We start from the raw sequence: 23,330 nt of genomic DNA, 5'->3' as shown, positions 1-23,330 counted from the left end.
ATCTTGCGTACGCGACCAACTACAACTACTATGCCTGTCAACTACATTTGAGTCTCATTCTCATATGTCTCGGGTAATAACTTTTCTTCAGTCTCTTTTTTCTCTTTATATACTTCATATATATAGGCTATAGCAAATATTTATAAATGTGAATTTAATTTGCAGATGGATCTTGATCATCATGAGTTGTTGTGGGTTGATCTTGTAAGTATAAAACATCTAGAGTTGGTGATTGAGACGAAAGATTATCTTTTTTATGAGGGGCCTTTTCAACGCTATGTGCGCCGTTTGATTGAAGCATGTGGTTCATTGGAAAAACTTGTGATAAAGGTATCCATTAACTTAAACATCAATTTTAATTTGGGGCAGTCATTACGTTGTTTGATGCATTTTTTTCAATTTGTGTTGCAGTTTATGCATGAGACAAGGGAAGTGATGCATGCAATGTGTGAGGAGGTGGGGAATGGATGGACATGGATCAACCTGCAATGTGTGAAGAGTGTAGGGAAGTGGACATTATTGATCAACAAGCAATGTGTGAGGGGTGTAGGGAAGTGATGGGCATTGATCAACCTGCTGCTACTGCAGAGTGTAGTGGGTGTCGACGTCAAAAATTCATACCAGGATATTTGGAACGACAACCGGGGGTAAAATTGCCCGTAAAGTATTTGGAAATCACGGGATATTTTGGCTCTTCTTGGCAACGTAAATTGGCTTTGGACGTCATCAATAATGCTAAAGCTCTCAAGAAACTAACTGTCATGTCCTGTGACCAAGTGACATTAGCTCGTGCACGTCATGATTTTCGACACGCTCCCTTCGTCCATTATGACACGGGTTCTAGTTTTAGTGGACGGGCTGAGTTGCACAAGTATGAGATAGAGAATAAGTGGTATTCCGACTAATTGCTGTGGGGAGTCTAAATATTATAGACATAAATATTATTCACTTTAATAGTTTTTCATAAATTCCTTTACATGCTTTGTTTGATGCCTTTCTATTCATTATAACCTCGCTTAGTTTGAATATAGATGTGATATATAGATCTTAATTTGTTCAGCTTAATTTTATGATTGATGAGATATATATAGCTGATTCATTTTGAAACGTATATTCCAAACATTTATACAACTTGAGCATCCACTATAGCTGAGCCGCGGCTGTGGGAGGGAGGCGCGTTCCAAACATTTATATGTTCCAGTCTTATTTATATTATTCTCTCTCTTGCTTTTAGCTTTCTCCACTCTAATAATTTTATAGTATCATTTTTCCTAAACGTGTACGAAAAAGAAACGCGTCGCTTTGTGTTTTTTTTTGTGTGCGTGTGTGTTTGAGTGTATGAGAGAAGAGAGAGATAGACATGAAAAAGTATAGTCGCATACAAAACATAGGCCTCTTTTATGAAAAAAAATAGGTTGTTGAAATGTGAAAGTTAAATGTGTTGTTTAATTCTAACTTCATCCAAGATATTCTGAGCTCTAAAATTTGTACACTGTTGAAACATGGACCCCATTTGAAATAAGTTTGTAAACGCATAATTCTTGATTAGTTAAAATTTCTAGCGTTTTGACCGTAAATTTTTCATAAATATTACTCTCTGAACATCTTGAATGGCATATGATTTTGAGTGGGTAGTTAAGTACTCCCTTCGTTCCATAGTAATAGGGGCGTTTTTCCATTTCCGTCCGTTCCATAGTAATAGAGTCATTTCCCTTTTTAGTAAAAGTCAACACATTTTTCCACACCTACTTTACTCTCTCTTACTTTTTTCTATCTCCATCTCTCTACCTTTTTCATTTTCCACTTTATTCTCTCTTTACATAACTCACCTAACACAATTTTTCTTAATCTCCATGCCGAAAAGTTTTGCCTTCATTACTATGGAACGGAGGGAGTATATGATAAAGTAAAGTTCAAAAGAAGAAATGTTTATGTTATCATGAATAACAACTGCAAATTCTGAGATGATTTCAAATAAAAGTGCATTATTTAATGTAGTATGCCCTTTTCTTGATTCTTTTAGTGCATTTTATTGGAAAACATGTTTGATTTAATTATATGATTCCCAAAGATAGTTTGTTGTGTGTATTTTCTTCCCAATTGTATACAAAGTCTCTTACTCCTTTATTTTGTTGTGTGTATTTTCTTCCCAATTGTATAAAAGTCTCTCTATTACTCCTTTCTGATTGCTCTTGAAACAACAGATTCACTAATAACTAGGAAAACTTGAATATTTTTAGGGATTGTTTAATTTTTCTATCAATATTAACAAAAAAATCTCGATTTCACTAATTTATTTCTGATGCATATCACATGTCACATGCATTTTACTATGTGCCCCCTATATTAGTATAGTAGTATCCACTAACTAGAATTGATCATATAACAATGTCCGTTTGCTTGTGAGTTTTAATAATGGGCATAAGGTTGATAGTATTATTTTATTGGAATCGAAGGATACAACTTACAGCTCGAGTACAGAATGAGTTCATGTAGTCAGTGCCAAAAGAATCTGAAATGCAGTTGAGACTTTCACTAGTATTTTTCTCTGTATGCATACATGATTTTCTTCATAGTAGTATTTGTTAAAAGGAGTATTTTTTTACCTCTTTATTATGGACTTATTCCAAATTCAACAGTGAATACTTTGAAGATATTGATCGACATGGGAGACATTGAGAAGACATTATGGATCATATTTTAACAAACCCGTCCAACTAAATAATCTCACAACTTATTTCACTACTATTTTTGTACTGTTAGGGGGTGTTCGGTTTGCAAGATTGTATTCGGGATTAAATTTGTAGTGCGTTTGGTTCATGAGATTTAACCTCACAACTCAATCCTAGATGGATAATCATGGGATAATTAGTCATAGCTAACCCCCTTTGACTAAAATAATCTCACAACTCAATCCTAGATTGTATCTTGTATTATTTTATCTTGGAAACCGAACACATCTTAGATTCTAGAATTTCAAAAGTATTAGATTCTATTTATTTTTAACGTATTCTATTTATTTCAAAATATTTCTATTATGAATTATATTCTAATTTAAATTACAAAAACCAGCAACTGTTTTTGGCATCACTGGATCCTCAGCTCCCTTTTATAGGTAACCAACCGATTTGGCATTGTTACATGTTTTTGGGCCTATTTTTATGGGCCGGACCGCTATTGAACTATAGCCCAAACTTAAAAATACAATGAACTTATATTGTATTTATCTAATTTGTTCAAATGTGACATAGTTACCTGTCACAAGATGTCACGATTTTATTTAGGACAATTCTTCAAAAATTATGTCACTACAGACATTTTGTAACAGGGAATGCATACATCCTAGGATCCCGCAGCTCGCGATCCTAGGATACTCGAAGAGCCCGGCAACATTGTTCACGTTCGAGATGAGGAGCAAGTGGCTGGCGCATTTCCTAGCGAGGAAGTTCCGGCTGCCTCCGGTGGTGGAGATGGAGGCGAACGTGAGGAGATGGGAGGCGAACGCGCATTGCTACAGCCGCGAAAACTACAAGAGGGCTTGCGTTGGTGTGATGCTGCAGCTGCATTGCAACGATAAGATATGTAGAGATATAGGGAACAATCCAATGAGGAAGAATTGGTTTTTTTCTGAAATGTTCTCTCCTTATCACCCTTCAGATTATGCAGATTTATGAGTTGTTTTTATTTTATTTTATGGATGTTATTCGAATTGTAGAAATGGTTAATTGCCTATTTAATTATGAAATGAGTTTGTCTAGCGTATTTTAAAATTGGGATATTGACATCTAATATCATGAAACTTTCAAAAAGTTGGATTTTTCCCCGAACTTTAAAATTGGCAAATAATATCACGAACTTTACCCCGTGTTTGTTTTTTCCCACTAATGAAAAAATTCCCAAAAATAATATTATGATACCGATTTTTTTTCGTAATTTCTCGACAACAATTTTGAAAGTTTCAAGTTTTTCAATTTTTGAAGATAGTTTTTCTTAAAGCACACCCTCCAAAATTGTTTTTCAATCTATTAAAATAACATGAATTTTTTTATTCGTGGAAAAAAATAAACACGGGGTAAAGTTCGTGATATTATTTGTCAATTTTAAAGTTCGTGGAAAAATCCAACTTTTTGAAAGTTTTATGATATTAGATGCCAATAACCCTTTAAAATTTAAACGACGAATCATCGACTTTCAAAATTTCCGATTGTCTCATCTAACTAAATTTATTTTATTTTTATTCAGTTTTTAGTTTTCAGTCCCAAAATAGCATTATTCAGACATCTGGATAGTCACGACTCACAATAATACACGTTTGCGACACTATTCATCTATACGAGCAAATTATGAATTTTTAAAGATTGTGATTTGTTTGAAATTTAAAAGACACACAAATCAAAATTTGACTAAACATGTAATTGTTCCAATAATTAAATCACCATGAAATCATTGCTGTGATTTTAACGTTTCGAAAGTTGTATGACATATCATATTTTTAATTTATACATACAGATCTGTTGGAAAGTTATGTGAAAATTGTATATCAAGATAAATGTTGCATTATTTCAGGGAGTTAACGTAATATAGAAAAAGTTTTAAATTCATTCTATGTGTTTTTATGATATAAGATCACATCATATCATAAATTTGCTAAACACATTATAGTATTTACTATTTAAAAGAAAAAAAATTCGCAGAATAATCAATCTACATATTTATATCGCGCGACTACATATATAATATCTAAATTCTTTCAATAAAGATATGATAATTTTAAAAAATAAAATTATTTCAAAATTACTCAATTTCTGAAATGGGAGTTGAAATAAATTGATTACTAGTTTGGCACATAATCAAATCAATAATAGTAGTAGTATATTGATTTGATGCATTTATAATCGGATTAATGGTCAAAACCAAAGCAGTTAGTGGTCACTTAGTGGTCTAATTACGGTTCAACTCACCTAATTACATTAAATAGTTTCCTTATTTATTGCGTATAACAATAACATTAAATTATTTCTTAAGAAAAAGGTAAATGACCGATTTAAAGAAATAAGTATAATAAAAGTTTTGCAATTAATAAGACTTTAGCTTAAGTTGTTATATTACAGAATCGTTTATATTTATAAGTAATTATTTTCTTAATTATAAATGGAAATTTACCAACAACGATATTTATATATACATAGATAGGATATAAGTGGTTGATCAGCTGATAAACATATTAAGTGAATAAATCAAATTAAGTGAGAATTGGACTAATAAATGTTATATCTAAAAAATATATATCTCCAAATATATTTCCATACAACATTTGTATGATTTTAAGATTATAGACTTTGAGTTAATTTTATTCCTTTGAGTAAAAAATACTACTTGTATGATTTCACACGATCTTCCAATTGCTTAGACTTTGAGTTTAATTTTATTCCTTTGGTAATTACTCCCTCCGTCCCACAAAGATAGTCCCACTTTGACCTGGCACGAGTTTTAAGAAATGTAATGAAAAGTGAGTTGAAAAAGTTGGTGGGATTTGGGTCCTACTTTTAAAGTATTAGTTTTATAATAAAATGTGAGTAGGAATAAGTTAGTGGAATATGGAGGTCCACTACCAAAAATGGTAAAAAGGAAATGGGACAAACTTTGTGGGACGGACGAAAATGGAAAAATGGGACAATCTTTGTGGGACGGAGGGAGTAATAAGTAACTTAAATTTGAAATTTCAAATATTAGCCGAACTCCATAAATATCTAATGCATCGAATACTCGTTATTGGCTTAAATTTCACAGCCTAAAAGGAATATGTGTAATTAAGTCAAAGTATTTGAACCTAATTGATCATATTGAGAAAGAAAATCTCATTCATAAATTTAAAACCCAATTCATAAATTACATTACTACTTTGAGAGTGACATTTCAGGTGCCATAATTAATTTAGTTGACAAAATAAATGCTTTTCTTATACCACCAATCTCTTAATTTTGTTACACGTAATATTAGATTCATCGTCGAATTTGAGAGTTATGTTTTCCGTATAATAGTATTTTGAAAGTATTTGTAGATGGCCGAAAAAGTAAATTGTGATCCAATTTTCATGAATGGAATGAAATTGAATCATTTTTAAAGAAATTGAATATTAACTTAACAGATCTGGAATATTATTAATTTAATTAGCATGATTTTTGGAGTAGAGAAGAAAAAGATGTGTTTAACTTGCATTTACATGTTCATATAATTCAGTGGTCAAACCCTAAAAACACAAATCTCATTTTCCCCCAAATTAACATTCATTCACTCTGTACTTGGCTCGATTTCTACTCTCATCAACACGCAGTTACATACACCTATACGTACACTTGCATATATACATCACATGCAAACACGTTCGCCCATTATTAATTCAAGAGTCGTGAGGATCTGGTGGAGAGCTCAATTTCGCCCTTCTAATTCCGTTGCAGAATTCCAAAGGGGTAAATTTAGTTTTCCAATTTTTTTAACTGCATTTTGATCCGTGGTGATTTTTCAAGTGATGCGGAGTTGGATTTTGCTTCCGTTTCAGCTGAATTTGATGTTAGATCTGTGATTTTGGCGTGTTTTTGCGGGACTGAATGCGATCTGGGAGAATTTAAGGGTTTTGGGATTGGGACGTTAGATCTGATGGTGGTGGCATTTGAATGAATTTGAATTGCGGAAAATGGTTGATGTTTTGTGCTTCATATGTGAATCTAGGCATCTGTGTTGAAGATGAGAGTTTAAATTCTTCTTGATTTGCTAATCGATTTAGGATTGTGTTACCAGTTTGGAGTTTTAGATGGCGATTGATTTGGTGATCTGATTTATGTGATAAATACTTTTTCATCACTAAGATTTGGATTTTTTTTTAAAATTCTGTTCCATTATTGTCTTATAAATTTCTAGATTGATCAAGTATGGAATTAAAAACTGCTGCATACAACCATGGCTATATATATATTTTTTCATTGATACACTATAGTAGTAGTAGAAAATGTGTCCAACTGGGTACTTATTCTATAGCTGTTTTTTAGCTCAGAAAATTGTTTTCTGAGATTTATTTATGCTGAATCTGTTTAATTTGTTGCAGCTTTTACATTGGGGTAATTATATCAATGAAATGTTTAATAGTTGGCTTAGACCTTCTGACTGAAACAGTGACCATACAGGATATTTAGTGGAAAGATCTTTGGTTGGATGCGGTGGTCTTGTTGCTACTTTATGGTCCTATCAGGGTAAATATCGGCCCCTTGCGACACGAAGAAGGGAAATATAAAAGAAAACAAGATGCCATCAACAAGCAAAGCTGATAAGAAGGCTGCAGTTGATGCAGCAGCATGGATGTTCAATGTAGTCACTTCAGTTGGGATCATAATCGTCAACAAAGCACTAATGGCTACTTACGGCTTCAGCTTTGGTATAATTTCAGTCATTTATCAAGAGCAATTATTTCCATTTTGCATTGGTTGGGCTTAGCATGCACATTCGTGATCAAAATTTAACTATCGCTTGAGACATGCATATTCTCATGAACATTTGTTAGTGATTTCTGTAGCTTATGTTCTTAGGATAATGATGTATGATTTCGATTATTAACTTCTGTGGATTCCTTGGGTGTAAAAAGGAAGAGGAATGTTCCTTCTTGCTACTGAATTTTATTAATAGTCCTGCTCCGAAGCTACTTTTGTCTCTAGTTTAGAAGTTATAGACAATGTTATTCATCTTGATAATTTCAAACAAAAATTGCACTCTCTATGAAGAAACAAGTGATAAACAGATAGCAACTATGTTTTCGCCACGAATTAAAACAAGGAGGTAGCCTAGCTGAACTATAACAATGATATTTTCTGGTTTTAATGGTGAATTTTATGGAAAATGCTTCAACTTTTCAGTTTCTGTTTATTGTGGTTCCATTATAATGCAAGGTACTTAACTAGTTCCACTTGTGCAGCAACAACTTTAACTGGTTTGCATTTTGCTACCACAACCTTGATGACGGTTGTTCTAAGATGGTTAGGTTACATTCAACCTTCTCATCTACCGTACTCGGAGCTTCTTAAGTTTATCTTCTTTGCAAATTTTTCCATTGTTGGGATGAATGTCAGCTTAATGTGGAATTCAGTGGGATTCTACCAGGTATTTATTTATTGATGAAATTCTTTCATGGGTGTGTATATTTGTCCTTAAGATTTATGAATACACCCTGACCAATTTTATAGTTATAATTTTGATGCTAATGACTAAATTACCCTGAATTCATCTCTTGATTCTGGCCGCAATCTGCACCTGTTTCTGGTGGCGGTTGGGTGATCTTAGTGTATTTGTTTTTCTTCTCAATGTTCTCATTATGAGACAAAATTGATCCAGCTATTGGGTTGTTTGGGTCAAAGGGATGGTGGATGGCAGAGTAGGAGTGATGAATCTGATGATGGTGGGCTGTGGAGTTGAAAAGGGAGAGGAGATGAATTTGGGGTATTTTAATGTTTTGCTATTAAAAATAATTTGGGTACCTAGTAGTTCGGGTGTATCTGTGGATTATATGGACGTGAATATGTTCGCCGTTCATCCTTAGTGAAAATTTATCATTCACTAGATCAATAATTCTTGCTTCTCTTGCATACTTTCAGATCGCAAAACTGACTATGATACCTGTCTCCTGCTTGTTGGAAGTCGTGTTTGACAAGATCCGGTATTCAAGAGACACAAAGCTCAGCATCTTGATTGTTCTCCTGGGTGTTGCAGTCTGCACAGTTACTGATGTGAGTGTTAATGCCAAAGGATTTGCTGCTGCATTTATTGCAGTCTGGAGTACAGCACTGCAACAGTATGTAAGTTTCACTTTATTCACTATCGTAATGCCATACTTTCTTTCTAAGTAGTATCATATTTCTTCTTAGATGTATGGATTTGAGCAAGAAAGTGACTACCTACGTATACTTGGTTTGTGAAATCGTCACATTCTACTGCAACAGTTATACTTTACTCTTAAATTGTAGTGAGTTACATGTCGAGTGAAATATGCCCTTGAGTGCTATAATATGCTTCCAGTTTTACAGAATGTCAATCTCTGTCTGTGCCGATACCCGATAACTATTTTGTGCTCTTTTTGTATGCATTATTTGACAATTATATGATTGTGATTTGTATTTGCAGTATGTTCATTACCTCCAAAGGAAGTATTCCCTTACTTCCTTCAATCTACTGGGCCACACGGCCCCAGCCCAGGCTGGATCACTATTGTTGTTAGGCCCGTTTCTAGACTATTGGTTGACAAGCAAGAGAATTGATGAGTTTCAATTTCATCTTCCATCTCTCGTAAGTATCCCCACAGCCTTGTCCATTTGTTGTTCTTTATTGTTGTCAATTTTCCCTACCAACTTGCCATGAAAATTGTTGCATGTCTGGATCACTTCGCCTCAGGGTGGTGAAGGCTGTAAAACATTGCCAAACTGAGTCAACATACAATATAACCTTAATATTTTCCTTTTCAGGTGTTCTTGATCCTGTCATGTTCTATTGCAGTGGGAACGAATCTCAGCCAGTTCATCTGCATAGGCAGATTTACTGCCGTTTCCTTCCAAGTCCTCGGCCACATGAAGACTATCCTTGTGCTGATCCTCGGCTTCCTATTCTTCGGGAAAGAGGGTCTGAACATACAAGTGGTGGTTGGCATGATCATTGCCGTCATTGGGATGGTCTGGTATGGCAATGCCTCATCAAAACCCGGTGGCAAAGAACGACGCAGCCACTCAATGCCTAGAAACGGTCAGCAGAAGCACGGAGGGTCGCCAGAATCTTCTGAAGCCGATGAAAAGGTGTAAGGCTCTCGAACAGTCTACATGTTAGCACACGAAAAAAGGTTAGCTCACTCCGCGATTCTTTTATGGTCTGACTCTAGATACAGTGGAAACTCCAAAATTGGTCCTTAGTAGAGTCTGCTCATACAAAAGCACAACTGAGGATTAAACAAGAACAGGAAATTTTGTATTTCTGATAAATAGTGACATTAATTCCTCATAATTTATAGTGTCGTTTATATCAGAAGGGGTGATTATTTTACTGGTGTTGTAAGGCCTATTGTGCATTATGTTTTCATGTAAAATTTGTATGAGTTTCACGTTGTAATGTGTAAGAAACCAAGAGAGATTTTTTGCCCCTTTTATTGTATTTTGAGAATTGTTGATTGCTTTTTAAATATGCTGATATATTTACAGAGTCGAATACTACTACATCTCAAATTATTATCAATGTTTCAATTCTACCCTTAATTAATACCAAAACTATGATAAATTATGCAAAATTACTTGTAGGACATTTTTCTCGAAACCTTCATACTTTATATTGATTACATTATTTTTACACATAATTGTTTAGTCTCCTTTCATAGCTCCAAGAGTGGAAGAATATCTTTTCTATTTAATTCTTTTAGTTTTTTTGGGCTATGAATTGGTTTTCTATAATTAAAAGGGGTAGGCTTGGGATTTAATTTGAACCCATTTTTCATATTCACAATCTTCTTCCAAGAAAGCCCAAAATATTTTTGCATTCGAAGGTTTTTAATTATTTGAAATAATGTTGAACCCTCATCACAACACATCATATGTTCATAGAATCATAGGGTAGTCTACTTCTTAAATGTAATTAATTAGTTTAGTTTAGTGCTAAATCACATCATACAAATAGAATATTGTCATGCTTTCAAATTTCAAACCGACCAAAACTTGTCCACTAGTTCAGTTAGCATGGGTCCCACACAGCTCCGACAATGACACCATCGACGGCTTTGGTTGCGCCACGTGGGCATTGGACGGTCCTAGATTTTCTTTCCTATTAAATTAGTGTTTCATGCTACTCCTACTTGGTAATTAATAGAGTAACTATCAATGATAAATTGACACACAAATTTTTTTGATTTTATTTTTTATTTTACGTAGTTGACAAATTTTAACTATATAAAAATGAAACGACCCTTTATTCCATGACCCATTTTCATTCCAGATTGTTCCAAAAGCTTGGCCTTGTGGCCCCAATAAAATAAAGATGATTCTTTTCTACTACTATGTTTTTTGATGTTAATACATTGTTGTAAAGTGTCACTTTATTGGTGGGACGATAACTTAACAACTTGTGATACCTTGTATAGCTCAAAATAGAAATCATTTTCTCAAATTTATATAGAGTCACACTCCTGTGAGGACTCACTCACAGTGTGTTGTCGGACCGGATCGGACTCGGAAGGATCTCGTGACTCTCGATTCTGAATTGATTTCTCTTTGTTTTATGTATAATCATAATAACTTTTGGTTATATTAACGATAATTTTCACGATTGTTATGTAATTTTGATTTATAACAAATGTAACTTCTATACAACAGATTGTGGATATGACCCATGGGTCGGGGGAGTCAGGAAGGTCCGAGCCGACCTAGCTAGCACGCAACATTTGGGTGTGGGTACTAGAGATTACATTATTTATAATATTACTTTAATTATTTTTAATTTGTAAAGTTTTGAGAAGCCTAATAAAACAATCTATCAAATAATTTATAGTACTATGATAATTCTTGCAATAACTTAAACAATTGAGTGTTGGATAACATTACGTGTTCAATGACATCATTAAGGAAACTTCGAGAAACTATACTTACTAAGATTTCTTCTGTTCCAAACATTAAATAATACTATCTCACTTCGGACATAATTAAAGATTGAAATATAGTTAATATGCATTGTAACGTAACATTTTTTTCATCGTTATCACGAGAAAGATAAAAATGTTAGATTGGATAAAATAAAGTAACGTTACTTTCATGGATTATGACTCACGAGGTATATACCTTTTCTAACACAAGCATATATATTATTATAATATGTGATTTTTTACTATGAGACATTATACAATTACTACACGCAATTAATTTCTGACTATGAAAATCATATGTCACAAGGTTAAAATATTGGGGCTAATTACATTTTATATTTGATATAGGGTCTAGTTGTAAATATAGATTTTATGTTTAATTACATTAAAAATTAACTTAGTATATATTGAGTTTTAGGAATTATAAAAAGCAAATTTCGATTGATTAATTTATTAATTATATGATTAGGACATTGATATATTTATACATTACATTGTAAAGGTCTGCACCCCCCCTCCCCCACCAAATAAAAATATTTTTGGGTGACAGTATTATATTTCCACCGCAAACCCACGAAAGTGGGAGAAAATAATTATTTAAAGGCATGTCCATTTCTCTATTTTTATTTTCTTTATTTTTGGGCTTGAAACTTATTCATGTTATAAATTTTCAGATAGGTTAATTTCATATTTTACCATATCTTAAGATTATGATTTTCCGTGGGGTGATGAACTAATGTCAATTTTAGTTCGTTCACCAAAATTAGTAATACTATCTATTTATTTAGTATTTAGGGTAGATTTTTCTTTGCAAATTTCATTTTTCAGAATACTTCCAATCAATTCTTTCTCTCATAACTCTTTCTATTTTATCAATTTTACATTAAAATCTACATTGTCCATTACTAAGGCCAAGTATATAAGTTAAGGATTCTCATTTGGGACTGTGGTAAACTCTATAGTATTTTTTGATAGTGTGACTAGTATGAAAAGGGGTAAGGTCTAAAATTTAATCTTTAGCTTTAACGAATGTGTCATTGAACCACGTGGCATTAAATACGACTACTCACATGAACATTATATTTGCACGTGACAGTAATGCATTGCTCACGATTATGAATGCACAACGGTTTTCATCCAAAAAATATAACAAAAACTCGCACAAAGATCTAATCATAAAGTATACGTGTGTGAATCCATGACATATATATCTATAATTCTAATGTCATTATGGGATTACAGACTCAACTCCCAAGTCTCGACCTAGCCATCGAATTACGACTCAACGCCCAAGTCTCGACCCGTCCATCGAATTACGACTCAAAGCCACCATGTGTCACAAGACTCTTCAAAAATAAATATATATTCTTTACATATTAGTATAGTGCATGCTCAAATATTTGGTTGCTCGTGACATGTAATAATCACATAAAACTATGATGATAGAGCATACATGCATAACCCCATACATACATATATACACATGCATGTAGTGTAGAAAAGCATCATAGACATGAAGCATACCCATGAGAGTGGGTCCCACCAGCCTATGGGCAAGTTGGGAAAGGAAAAAAGGAAATAAATAATCAGATCAGAAATGATACTATGAAGATATAAAACAAGAATTTGGTTGAGCCACGTCTTCGTAATTATTATTATGGATTAAAAACTCGTAATTAAAATAAAGAAATATTCTTTTATATCTAAAGCTTAATCCCTATTGGATGCGAAAATATCCAAGGAGTAGTGACCAGATATTTTGAGCTGCCCGTTTCAATCGCAGCCACCGAATTCTCATTGGCTCGCTAGGCTTTTTGCCTCGGGCAGCTGCTGCCCGTGTTTCCCGACATGGACACCCACCACTAGGCCAAACTATTCCTTTTTACATGTTTATATATCTATCTACAGCTACTCTTTCATCTCTTTTTTTTTTCTTTTTTTTTTAATTAAGGTGAATATATTTGAGTGGATTCTTGGAATATTCGAAATTAAGCACGTATCAACGACGAAAAATGTTACTCCACGAACATGAAATAGATCAAGGCTAGGATTTGTATTTCGGCTGATAGATCATTGGATACTGATTGAATTTGAAATTCAATTATTTTAAGGTGGGGCGATTTCGTATAAATATTTGCTTATATTACTTATTTATTGTCTCACGACTTATTACACTTCTGGTTCTTCGGATATTTGAATTCAAGTGTATCAACGAAGAAAAATGTTACACGCGACGCTTGGATCATGAAAACGATTAAAAGTAAAAGTACAATGATTGCAATCTACTTAAAATTGGAGCAAGAGAGTGCTTCAAACACTGTGCAAATTGCAAATTGCAAATTGAGATTTATGTATATTAAACCATCAATGAAACAAATCAAAAAATACCAATATATGAAGAACAATTACTCACACTACACATGACACATCCATGCATAGTATCAAAGAAAGTCAAATCAAAATGAAACTTATATAATTGCACTGGCACATTAAAATAAAAATTAGTGGATTTTAAGTCAACCCAATAACACTTGCGAAAGATGTGGAATATCTTCTTATTTTCATACTCAGAATATTATTTATTTTCTACCTTTTACTTAATAACCACTTTCAAGATTTAAAACTCCTTTAGTTTTTCAGTTATGTGTGAGACACACCATGCTGTTATGGACCTTATGGTAAACCTAATTTAAATAAAACAATTAGATATATTTTCCGACATATAGTGAGGAATATTAATGGACCTGGTTAGTTCCCACAATATTTATTTACATTAGTAACCATCCATCACTTGGTAGTGATAAAATGCGAACTTATATATTGTACAAACTCAAAACTCATCAACACAGTTTCAACACAATTTCAATACAATATCAACACAGTGCAAAATTTCAAGATTTTAATGTCAACACAGTATCAACACAATATCAACACAGCATCAATCATTGACCAATGTTGAAATTCTGTTGACATTTTCCTGTTGATGTTTTTTGTGATCCGTTGACATTTTTCAATGGTCCAGATCATGGTTTTGAGTTTGCACAATATTTAGAGTTTTCATTTGATCACATTCCCCATTGCGTATACGATTATATTTGATCACCTATAATTAAAACTATACGAAGTATTATTTATAACTATAAATTCAAAAGTACTTACGCTTTTTTTCTCTTAAAAACAATAATTTAGCATCACGTATATATCTATATGATTTAGGAAAAAAGATGGGAAATACAAGTTGACAACATGGTTTGCTTTTTTTAATTTATTAGATATTTGACACTATTGTTTACCAAACTATTTGGCTGAAAGTATATAGACATAAACCAACTATGCACAAACTGACCAAACATCGAAAGAAGTTATTTAGTTAGTTTAGTTACATATACATTTCATTTATTTAATAAGTAATAGTACTCCATTAAAGACGTCATTTAGCTAATTAATTTAGTTATAGGTTATTTTTTTTGTGAAAAATGTTTTAGATTTTCTTGGAAACAAATTAACAAACAATATATGTTGATTGTCGAGGTCGTAGTTTGATTTTGTAATAAATTATCAAAATCAATTTAGTGCTCAGGTGCTCTCAAGTCTCAACTCTCAAAAAATTAAATATTGTGGGAATAATTTCGAACTTGATGATAACGGAGTATAATAAGTATTAATAAAGAAAGTATACACTCTGTACAACTTATAAATGTGCTCAAGTTATGATTTAATATCCATCAAAATAACATCTAAAATTTTCTCTATCATAGTATATTATTACACAAATTAAAATATAGTATATTTTTAGTATTGGAATAAAAAAGTTCTATTGCATGAGAAAAATTTTGCTTGTTGCTTTAAAATCTTAGTAGATATTTTTAGTATTCTCATTTACACCACGACGACTAGAATCTCCAATCTATTGAATAGAGGAGAAGTGCTGCACTACATAGTCGATTTTTAAATCTTACTACCTTCGTCCAACATTAAGTGTTACATTTAGTGCGAACACGAGTTTTAGAAACATAAAGAAAAGTGGGTTGAATAAGTTAGTGGATTATGAGTCTCACTTATACAAGATATTAATTTTATAATAAAAAGTGTGAGTAGAATTGGTTGGTGGAATACTTACCATTTATGGTAAAAGTGGAATGTGACTCTTATTATGGGACGAACCAGAATGACAAAATGTGATACTTATTGTGAGACGGTGGTAGTGTTTCTTGAAGCAGTCTTATTTAATTTATTAAATGATGAATCTCCAACCTATTGGATTTAATTCTCATGATGATGACATGCATGGTGATTGACATGATTAATTGATGTACATGGCATGCCACATGGCTTAGCTGAGGCATGAGGAAAATATCATAGCCACGTATGCAGAAGGGAGATTCCAGTTAAAGATCTCATTCTCTCTCCCATTTCTCTCTCTAACCTCTCTCTCTGTTTTCTCTCTCTAATCTCTCTCCACCCAAAAAATCCTACCTCGGAAACTGCAGCCTCTTCGTCTCAGGATACAGTAATTACTCCCCTTGTTTCGCTCTGATTTAACACTCAATCCAGGTGCGACTGTCTCTGCTTTCATAATTAGTATTGTTTGTGTTAGTGATTTGTGATTTAAATTTGTTTAGCTCTAGAAAATGCTGTGATTTAAGCTTCCTGAGAGGATTAGGTATCGGATGATTGAGGAAAATTACGGAACTGTGCTCAGGCAGAGCTTGTGTTTTGATTGCTTCAGAATTTAGATTTACTTTTGAGGATGATGATTTATTCCTAAAGGGAAAGGGAAAAGAAATTAAGTGAAGGAGTTGTTATACTGTGGCTAGAAAAATGCAGTAATTTTTTAGGTGTTGAGTTTTGGAGGATTTTAGGAAATTATTTAACTCAGCTGGCACAGAGTTTGTATTTAGTAGCTTTGGATTTGATTATGTTCGTTATAATAAGTGCTTCTTAATTAGGAAAATAATTGAACACGAGGAGATTTATACATGTGGATCCTCATCATAATTGAACTTATTTGGGTTTTAACTCAGATTATATAAATCATTTTAGTTTATATACTGTTTTTTAGGAAAGTATGTTTAATTCATAATTGGTAAGATGTAATCTTTATAAAAATCAAAGATTAAGTATAAGAGAAAAAAGTGCAGTTGAGCTTAATTTTCTAATTTCTGGTGGATAAAATTACGTTCTTCTTCTTCTTCTTCTTAAGGTGCCAAAGTTTGACTATTTGGATGAGGTTTACTCTTTGACATAATCAAGTTGGTTCTGAGCTGGTTTGACCACCCCCCACGTAAAGTGGTTAATTCGAACTTCCATGATTTTGTGGTCTTGCAGGGCACACTCTGTACACTCAGATTATTTCGTGTGCAAGCTTGCATGCTGTAAATTTCTTCCACTATTTGACTCTAAACTTGGAGCTATGTTGCATCCATAATCAATGTTTGAACGAGCTATCCTTTTAATTTGGATTCATAAAATGCTGAATTATAGTCTGTTGATCCTGGATTGGTAGAGCTTTTATGGAAATCGTTGCTTTACTTACTGCTTGCACCTTGCTTAAATAGATAGGTTTATGGCAACATCAAATGAGAAGTGGATCGACAGTTTGCAGTTCTCTTCATTATTTTGGCCGCCTCCACAAGATGCAGAACAACGAAAGGTGTATTTCCAAAATTAAACAATTGTGGCTCCACATCCTGATAAGCTGCAGTCTTTCATTTTTCTTCTCTTTTTGGGTTATAAATAGTGCATGGTTTAATTAACCCTTTTTGGTAACAGATATTTTCACTATTTTATTCATATTATAATTTGTTACGATTTATTTTATAACTATTGATCTCGTATACATGTAATATTTGTTTCTAAAGTTTGTGAATATTTTTCCTTTCAGATACTAACATCCTAAATGAATTATGAACTTCATTGTAGGCTCAAATTACTGCATATGTTGAATATTTCGGACAGTTCACCTCAGAACAATTTGCTGATGACATAGCAGAGGTATTTTCTTTTCACTATGACATGTTATTGTTATCTAAATAGAAACAACCTAAAGGGGAAACCGTTTTCTTTTTTCTTACAGTTTGTTTGTTTGCTGAAGCAAAATTTTCTTAATAAAATTTTAATGCTTGTTTTGCAGTTAATCCGTAGCCGGTATCCGTCCAAGGAGAACAGACTTTTTGACGATGTTCTTGGTATTTTTCATATAATGGTTGAATTGTTATATAAAGTTCATGTTGCTTCGTGATTCCCTTTTAACTTTTATTTTCCTTCTTTACAGCTACTTTTGTTCTTCACCATCCGGAGCATGGCCATGCTGTTCTACTTCCTATTATTTCATGTATTATCGATTGCACACTTGAATATGACAGAAGTGGTCCACCATTTGCTTCTTTCATTTCCTTGTTTTGTCCAAACAGCGAGGTACTACGAGTTTACCAATTTACTGCCTGTTATTACTCTGAATTTGCTTTGATTTCATTTTTATGTACTGATGTGATGTATGTGTGATTTCTCTCCACTATCAGCTAGTATTTCTTTTATATTGTCTCCTGATGGCATTATTTTCTTTTTAATATTTGAACTGATTTTAAATACTCAAAATTCAAAAAGATACATGGCAGTGATTATATCATCTTTAATTGCAGAATGAGTATTCGGAGCAGTGGGCCCTTGCATGTGGTGAGATACTAAGAATATTGACCCACTATAACAGGCCAATTTACAAATTGGAACGCCATGAAAATTTACCCGATAGAAGTAGCAGTGGAGATCATGCATCAACTAGCAAGTCAATAGATGGAGAGCCTTCTTCTTCACCCTCCTCGCTGGCAGAGAGGAAACCTTTGAGGCCACTGTCTCCCTGGATCACTGATATTTTGCTTGCCACACCTCTTGGTATAAGGAGTGATTATTTTCGATGGTAAGTAGTGCCACGAATGGACTGTTGCACGCCAGCACTTATTACATTATTATCCAAATTCGAAATTACACCTTACTGTTCGAAAGAAACTAAAGATTGCGACTGTATACCTCATTATTATGTATCCTCAAATTTTTAAAAATATTTCTTCCCGATATGCAAATTTTGCATGCATGATCATGTACTCCTTTCATTATGCATCTTTTATTGAATTAAATTGGTTTGCATCCAAGGTAGCTACATAAATGTCTGACTCTTTTCAACATATTTTGTAGGTGCGGTGGTGTTATGGGAAAATATGCTGCTGGAGAGTTAAAACCGCCTATTACTGGTAAGTCGTGTTTTCATCAACAAGTCTATGTTGAACATTCTTTTAACTATTAAAAATAAAGTCACTCTTGTTGCCAGAAATTCTTCTGTTTTGCATTATAAATAGCTTAATCACATTCACTGCCGTATTGCTTGACAGATTTGGTAAGTTTGGGACTTTCCACAAAATCATTTGGAAAAAGAGCTTATTACCATAAGTTTGGTTTAGTAATTTATGGAAGCAAGTGTCACTACAATATTTTTTTATAGCAGATTGGATACATCTGTTATGGAGTAATATTGATATGTCTGCAGAGCATCAATGGAAAAATAATGTGTTATCTCATATTAAATCAAATAATGCTCCGTAAGATTTTTGTTTTTGCACCTTAAATGCTCTTTATAATGCTCACTACCATACTAAATTTACAGCTATTTGAAACTCTGGTTTGTCTTTCTGACGTTTTAGTAGAGCTGAAGCACAACCAATTTTCCTGACAATAATTATTACCACTTATAATCTCAGCCACTTCTCGTGGATCTGGGAAGCATCCCCAGCTTATGCCATCAACTCCGAGGTGGGCCGTTGCTAATGGCGCTGGAGTTATACTTAGTGTATGTGACGAGGAAGTAGCTCGATATGAAACTGCTACTTTGACTGCAGCCGCCGTCCCTGCACTTCTTCTTCCACCTCCAACAACACCTATGGATGAACATCTAGTCGCTGGTCTGCCAGCACTTGAACCTTATGCACGTCTCTTTCACAGGTTTGTTTCTGTATTCGTGTTTTAGTAGATACAAGGATTCTATCATGAGGTTAATTTTCCTTTCTGGTTTTAGATACTATGCAATTGCTAGTCCAAGTGCCACCCAAAGGCTCCTTCTTGGACTTCTAGAGGCTCCGCCCTCCTGGGCTCCAGATGCTCTTGATGCTGCTGTACAACTAGTGGAACTTCTTCGAGCAGCAGAAGACTATGCCACAGGCATGAGGGTATATTATACTTACTCTTCTCTTTCTCTCAATCTACAAACTTCTAACAATCAATTGAAAATTATAGGATCAATGAGCGAAGTTGCAATCCAAAGAATATTAGATATAAAGTCAAAAGATTTATGTGTGACTAATCTGAATATAGATATGTTGGCACTTAAAAAGCTCTAGGTCTATTGTAAATGGGAAGATCTGTCTCTGATTAATCTGCATGAAAATCTTGATTGTTTGCTATTATGATCCAGCTCCCAAGGAATTGGATGCACTTGCATTTCCTACGAGCAATTGGGATTGCGATGTCTATGCGAGCTGGAATTGCTGCAGATGCTGCAGCTGCCTTACTTTTCCGAATACTTTCTCAACCAGCTTTACTTTTTCCCCCATTGAGACAAGTTGATGGTATTGAACTTCAGCACCAGCCTCTAGGTGGTTATATTTCGTCTGAAAGAAAGCAGGTACTTCATCTGCTAAAGGCTCAGAATGGCCGTAATCTTGACATAATTTTGTTTGTCAATCATTCGTGCATTTTAACCAGCAGCTGCTTATTATTTTCAGCAACGAGAATTGCCAGCAGCAGAAGCTACAGTAGAAGCTACTGCCCAAGGGATTGTATCTATGCTTTGTGCACATGGTCCAGAGGTTGAATGGCGAATTTGTACGATATGGGAAGCTGCTTACGGTTTGATACCTTTAAGTTCTTCTGCAGTTGATCTTCCAGATATCATAGTCGCAACACCACTGCAGCCTCCCGTACTATCATGGAACTTGTACATTCCTCTTCTTAAAGTACTTGAATATCTTCCTCGTGGAAGCCCATCCGAAACCTGTCTTATGAAAATATTTGTTGCTACCGTTGAAGCAATTCTACAAAGGACATTCCCACCTGAGTCCTCTAGAGAACAAACTAGGAAGACCAGATATATTTTTGGGTCTGCATCCAAGAATCTTGCTGTGGCGGAGCTTCGCACAATGGTTCACGCACTATTCTTAGAGTCGTGTGCTTCTGTAGAGCTTGCCTCCCGCCTTCTTTTTGTTGTCTTAACTGTCTGTGTCAGCCATGAAGCGCAGCCCAATAGCAGCAAGCGCCCCAAAGGTGAAAAATCTCATTCTGAATATGTAGGTGAAGACGGGTGGAAGGAAAGGGAATCAGAAATTGATAAACAGTGCAAGAAACAGGGGCCTGTAGCAGCATTTGATTCTTACGTTATTGCTGCTGTTTGTGCCTTATCATGTGAACTCCAGCTCTTCCCTTTGATCTCAAAAGGAAGTAACGGCGTAGGTGCGAGAAATGTTTCTGACATTGCTAAGCCTGCGAAAGTGAATGACCTGTCCAGTCAGTTGCAGAGTGGTATTGATTCAGCAGTTGATCACACTCGCAGAATATTAGCAATCCTAGAGGCCCTTTTCTCTTTGAAACCATCTTCGATTGGCACTTCTTGGAGCTACAGTTCAAATGAAATAGTGGCTGCCGCTATGGTTGCAGCTCATGTTTCTGATTTGTTTAGACGTTCAAAGGCATGCATGCGTGCTCTTTCCACCCTGGTGAGATGCAAGTGGGACAGTGAAATTTATTCTAGGGCGTCGTCCCTCTTCAATCTGATTGATATTCACAGCAAAGTTGTTGCGTCTATAGTCAACAAAGCTGAGCCATTGGAGGCTCACCTACTCCATGCGCCATCACTGAAGGAAATATCTTCATGTTTTCATGGTAAAAAGCTTAAAAATTGTGGTAGCTGTCGCCAATCAGAACCAGATCGTCCCTCTTTGTCACCATGTGAAAACTTGCCTCGTTCTGAAGATTTAGTTATTCATAGGAAGTATGATTCTGGCGAAGCTGGAAGATGTTCAATGGACAAAGGAATTGCAAATTTCCCTATAGATGCTTCGGATTTGGCCAACTTCTTGACGATGGATAGGCATATAGGATTTAATTGCAGTGGGAATGTTCTTCTGAGGTCTGTCCTTGCTGAAAAGCAAGAACTATGTTTTTCTGTTGTTTCACTGCTTTGGCACAAACTGATTGTTTCACCTGAGACACAACCCAGTGCTGAGAGCACGTCTGCCCAGCAAGGATGGAGACAGGTATGAATTGAACTTCTCGTTCGCCTTTCCTAATTGTGTACTTTTTTTTCGCCTCCCTTTGATTGTAAGCCTAATACAGTGTTTATTTGTTTCCATTGAAAAAATTTACAGGTGGTGGCTGCACTCTGCAATGTAGTATCGGCATCACCAGCAAAAGCTGCAACAGCCGTTGTCCTTCAGGTCCCGATTTTGTTTTACTTGAATTTCTGCTCTCAATTTATTGTGAACTCTCTTTCGCTAGAGTCAATAGTTATTATATGCATTTCAGTTGTGTTTGTTTTATCAATTACATACCATCTGTTTAGTCACTTTCCTGGATTTTATTTGTTTGTCAGGCGGAGAGGGAATTGAAACCTTGGATTGCTAAGGACGACGATCTTGGGCAAAAGATGTGGAGAGTCAACCAGAGAATTGTGAAAGTGATTGTCGAGTTAATGAGGAATCACGAGGCCGCAGAGTCGCTAGTAATTCTTGCTAGTGCATCAGACGTCCTCCTCCGTGCCACGGACGGGATGCTTGTTGATGGAGAAGCATGCACTTTACCTCAGCTGGAGGTAAAATTTCTTCGGATAGGAATTCCCATCTCTAAGAAATAATGCCCGTTTGTTGTATTACTCACTTCTTCGTTACCTGAAATATCGAACAGCTTCTGGAAGTAACGGCAAGAGCAGTTCAAGCCGTGCTTGAATGGGGAGAGTCAGGATTAGCAGTTGTAGATGGCCTCTCAAACCTCTTGAAGGTACTAAAAACTCTTCTTCATCACGTCTCGTGTCCAATGCATAAACGCGAATTCATAGAAAACGACGTGTTCCTACACTTGTTTCTGATCACAGCATGGGTAATTTATTTTGCAGTGTCGCCTCCCAGCCACAGTTCGCTGCGTTTCTCACCCGAGCGCCCATGTCCGCGCGCTCAGCACCTCGGTTCTCCGCGCAATCCTACACAACGGTTCACTGAAGCCAAAGACCAAACCACCGGATGTGAACATAATCCACAACCCGCGGTACCAGCAGTACTTGAACAAGATAGGCACCATTGACTGGCAAGCTGACATCGAGAAGTGCTTGACGTGGGAAGCGCACAGCCGGCTCGCAACGGGGCTGCCCATCGAGTTTGTGGGTTCGGCTGCGAAGGAATTAGGGTGTGCTATATCTGTGTGAAAGTAGAGGCTGAAATTGATGAAAGGAAGCAAAAGGTACTATAGTTGGGGCTAAGTTCCATTATCGTTTGATGTTTGTTTGAGCTAAAGAAACACAACTCTGACTCAGACTGCAAAATAGATATTACCACTCACTCTTCTTGTAATAATTTTCTAGACTACTCCCATGTATCCATATCAGTTCTTATTGTTTGGATAACTCATTCTCTCTCTCTCTCTC

At 34.9% G+C, this 23,330-nt stretch overlaps 2 protein-coding genes across 7 annotated transcripts; both read left to right on the top strand.

The window, feature by feature from the left end:
• The first annotated feature begins 6,234 nt into the window (after nt 1-6,234).
• LOC125202708 (UDP-rhamnose/UDP-galactose transporter 6-like) lies at nt 6,235-10,227 on the top strand. 2 transcript variants are annotated; one of them, XM_048101154.1, is made up of 6 exons: nt 6,235-6,470; nt 7,182-7,429; nt 7,964-8,148; nt 8,640-8,840; nt 9,166-9,327; nt 9,504-10,227. In XM_048101154.1, exons 2-6 carry the CDS (start codon nt 7,300-7,302, stop codon nt 9,831-9,833), a joined length of 1,008 nt encoding a protein of 335 aa, XP_047957111.1. In that variant the 5' UTR covers nt 6,235-6,470; nt 7,182-7,299; the 3' UTR covers nt 9,834-10,227. The 2 variants fall into 2 exon arrangements, with proteins under 2 accessions (XP_047957111.1, XP_047957112.1); XM_048101155.1 differs by having other exon boundaries at nt 7,171-7,429.
• Nucleotides 10,228-16,052: 5,825 nt separating this feature from the next.
• LOC125201827 (protein GIGANTEA-like) lies at nt 16,053-23,313 on the top strand. Of its 5 annotated transcripts, none has more exons than XM_048100086.1 (16): nt 16,053-16,207; nt 16,982-17,028; nt 17,216-17,306; nt 17,576-17,647; nt 17,787-17,841; nt 17,928-18,070; nt 18,295-18,569; nt 18,845-18,900; nt 19,405-19,645; nt 19,719-19,869; nt 20,115-20,324; nt 20,425-21,951; nt 22,063-22,131; nt 22,287-22,505; nt 22,598-22,690; nt 22,806-23,313. In XM_048100086.1, the coding sequence occupies exons 2-16, from the start codon at nt 17,024-17,026 to the stop codon at nt 23,109-23,111; spliced, it is 3,513 nt and encodes a 1,170-aa protein (XP_047956043.1). In that variant the 5' UTR covers nt 16,053-16,207; nt 16,982-17,023; the 3' UTR covers nt 23,112-23,313. The 5 variants fall into 5 exon arrangements, with proteins under 5 accessions (XP_047956043.1, XP_047956045.1, XP_047956046.1 ...); XM_048100088.1 differs by having other exon boundaries at nt 17,212-17,306; XM_048100089.1 differs by having other exon boundaries at nt 16,982-17,086; nt 17,212-17,306.
• Nucleotides 23,314-23,330: the final 17 nt, after the last annotated feature.

The sequence above is a fragment of the Salvia hispanica genome, chromosome 1 (assembly GCF_023119035.1).
Source record: "Salvia hispanica cultivar TCC Black 2014 chromosome 1, UniMelb_Shisp_WGS_1.0, whole genome shotgun sequence".
Classification (NCBI taxonomy): domain Eukaryota; kingdom Viridiplantae; phylum Streptophyta; class Magnoliopsida; order Lamiales; family Lamiaceae; genus Salvia; species Salvia hispanica.
The sequence above is the reverse complement of the archived record's forward strand: the minus strand, read 5'-3'. Positions and strand labels throughout refer to the sequence as shown.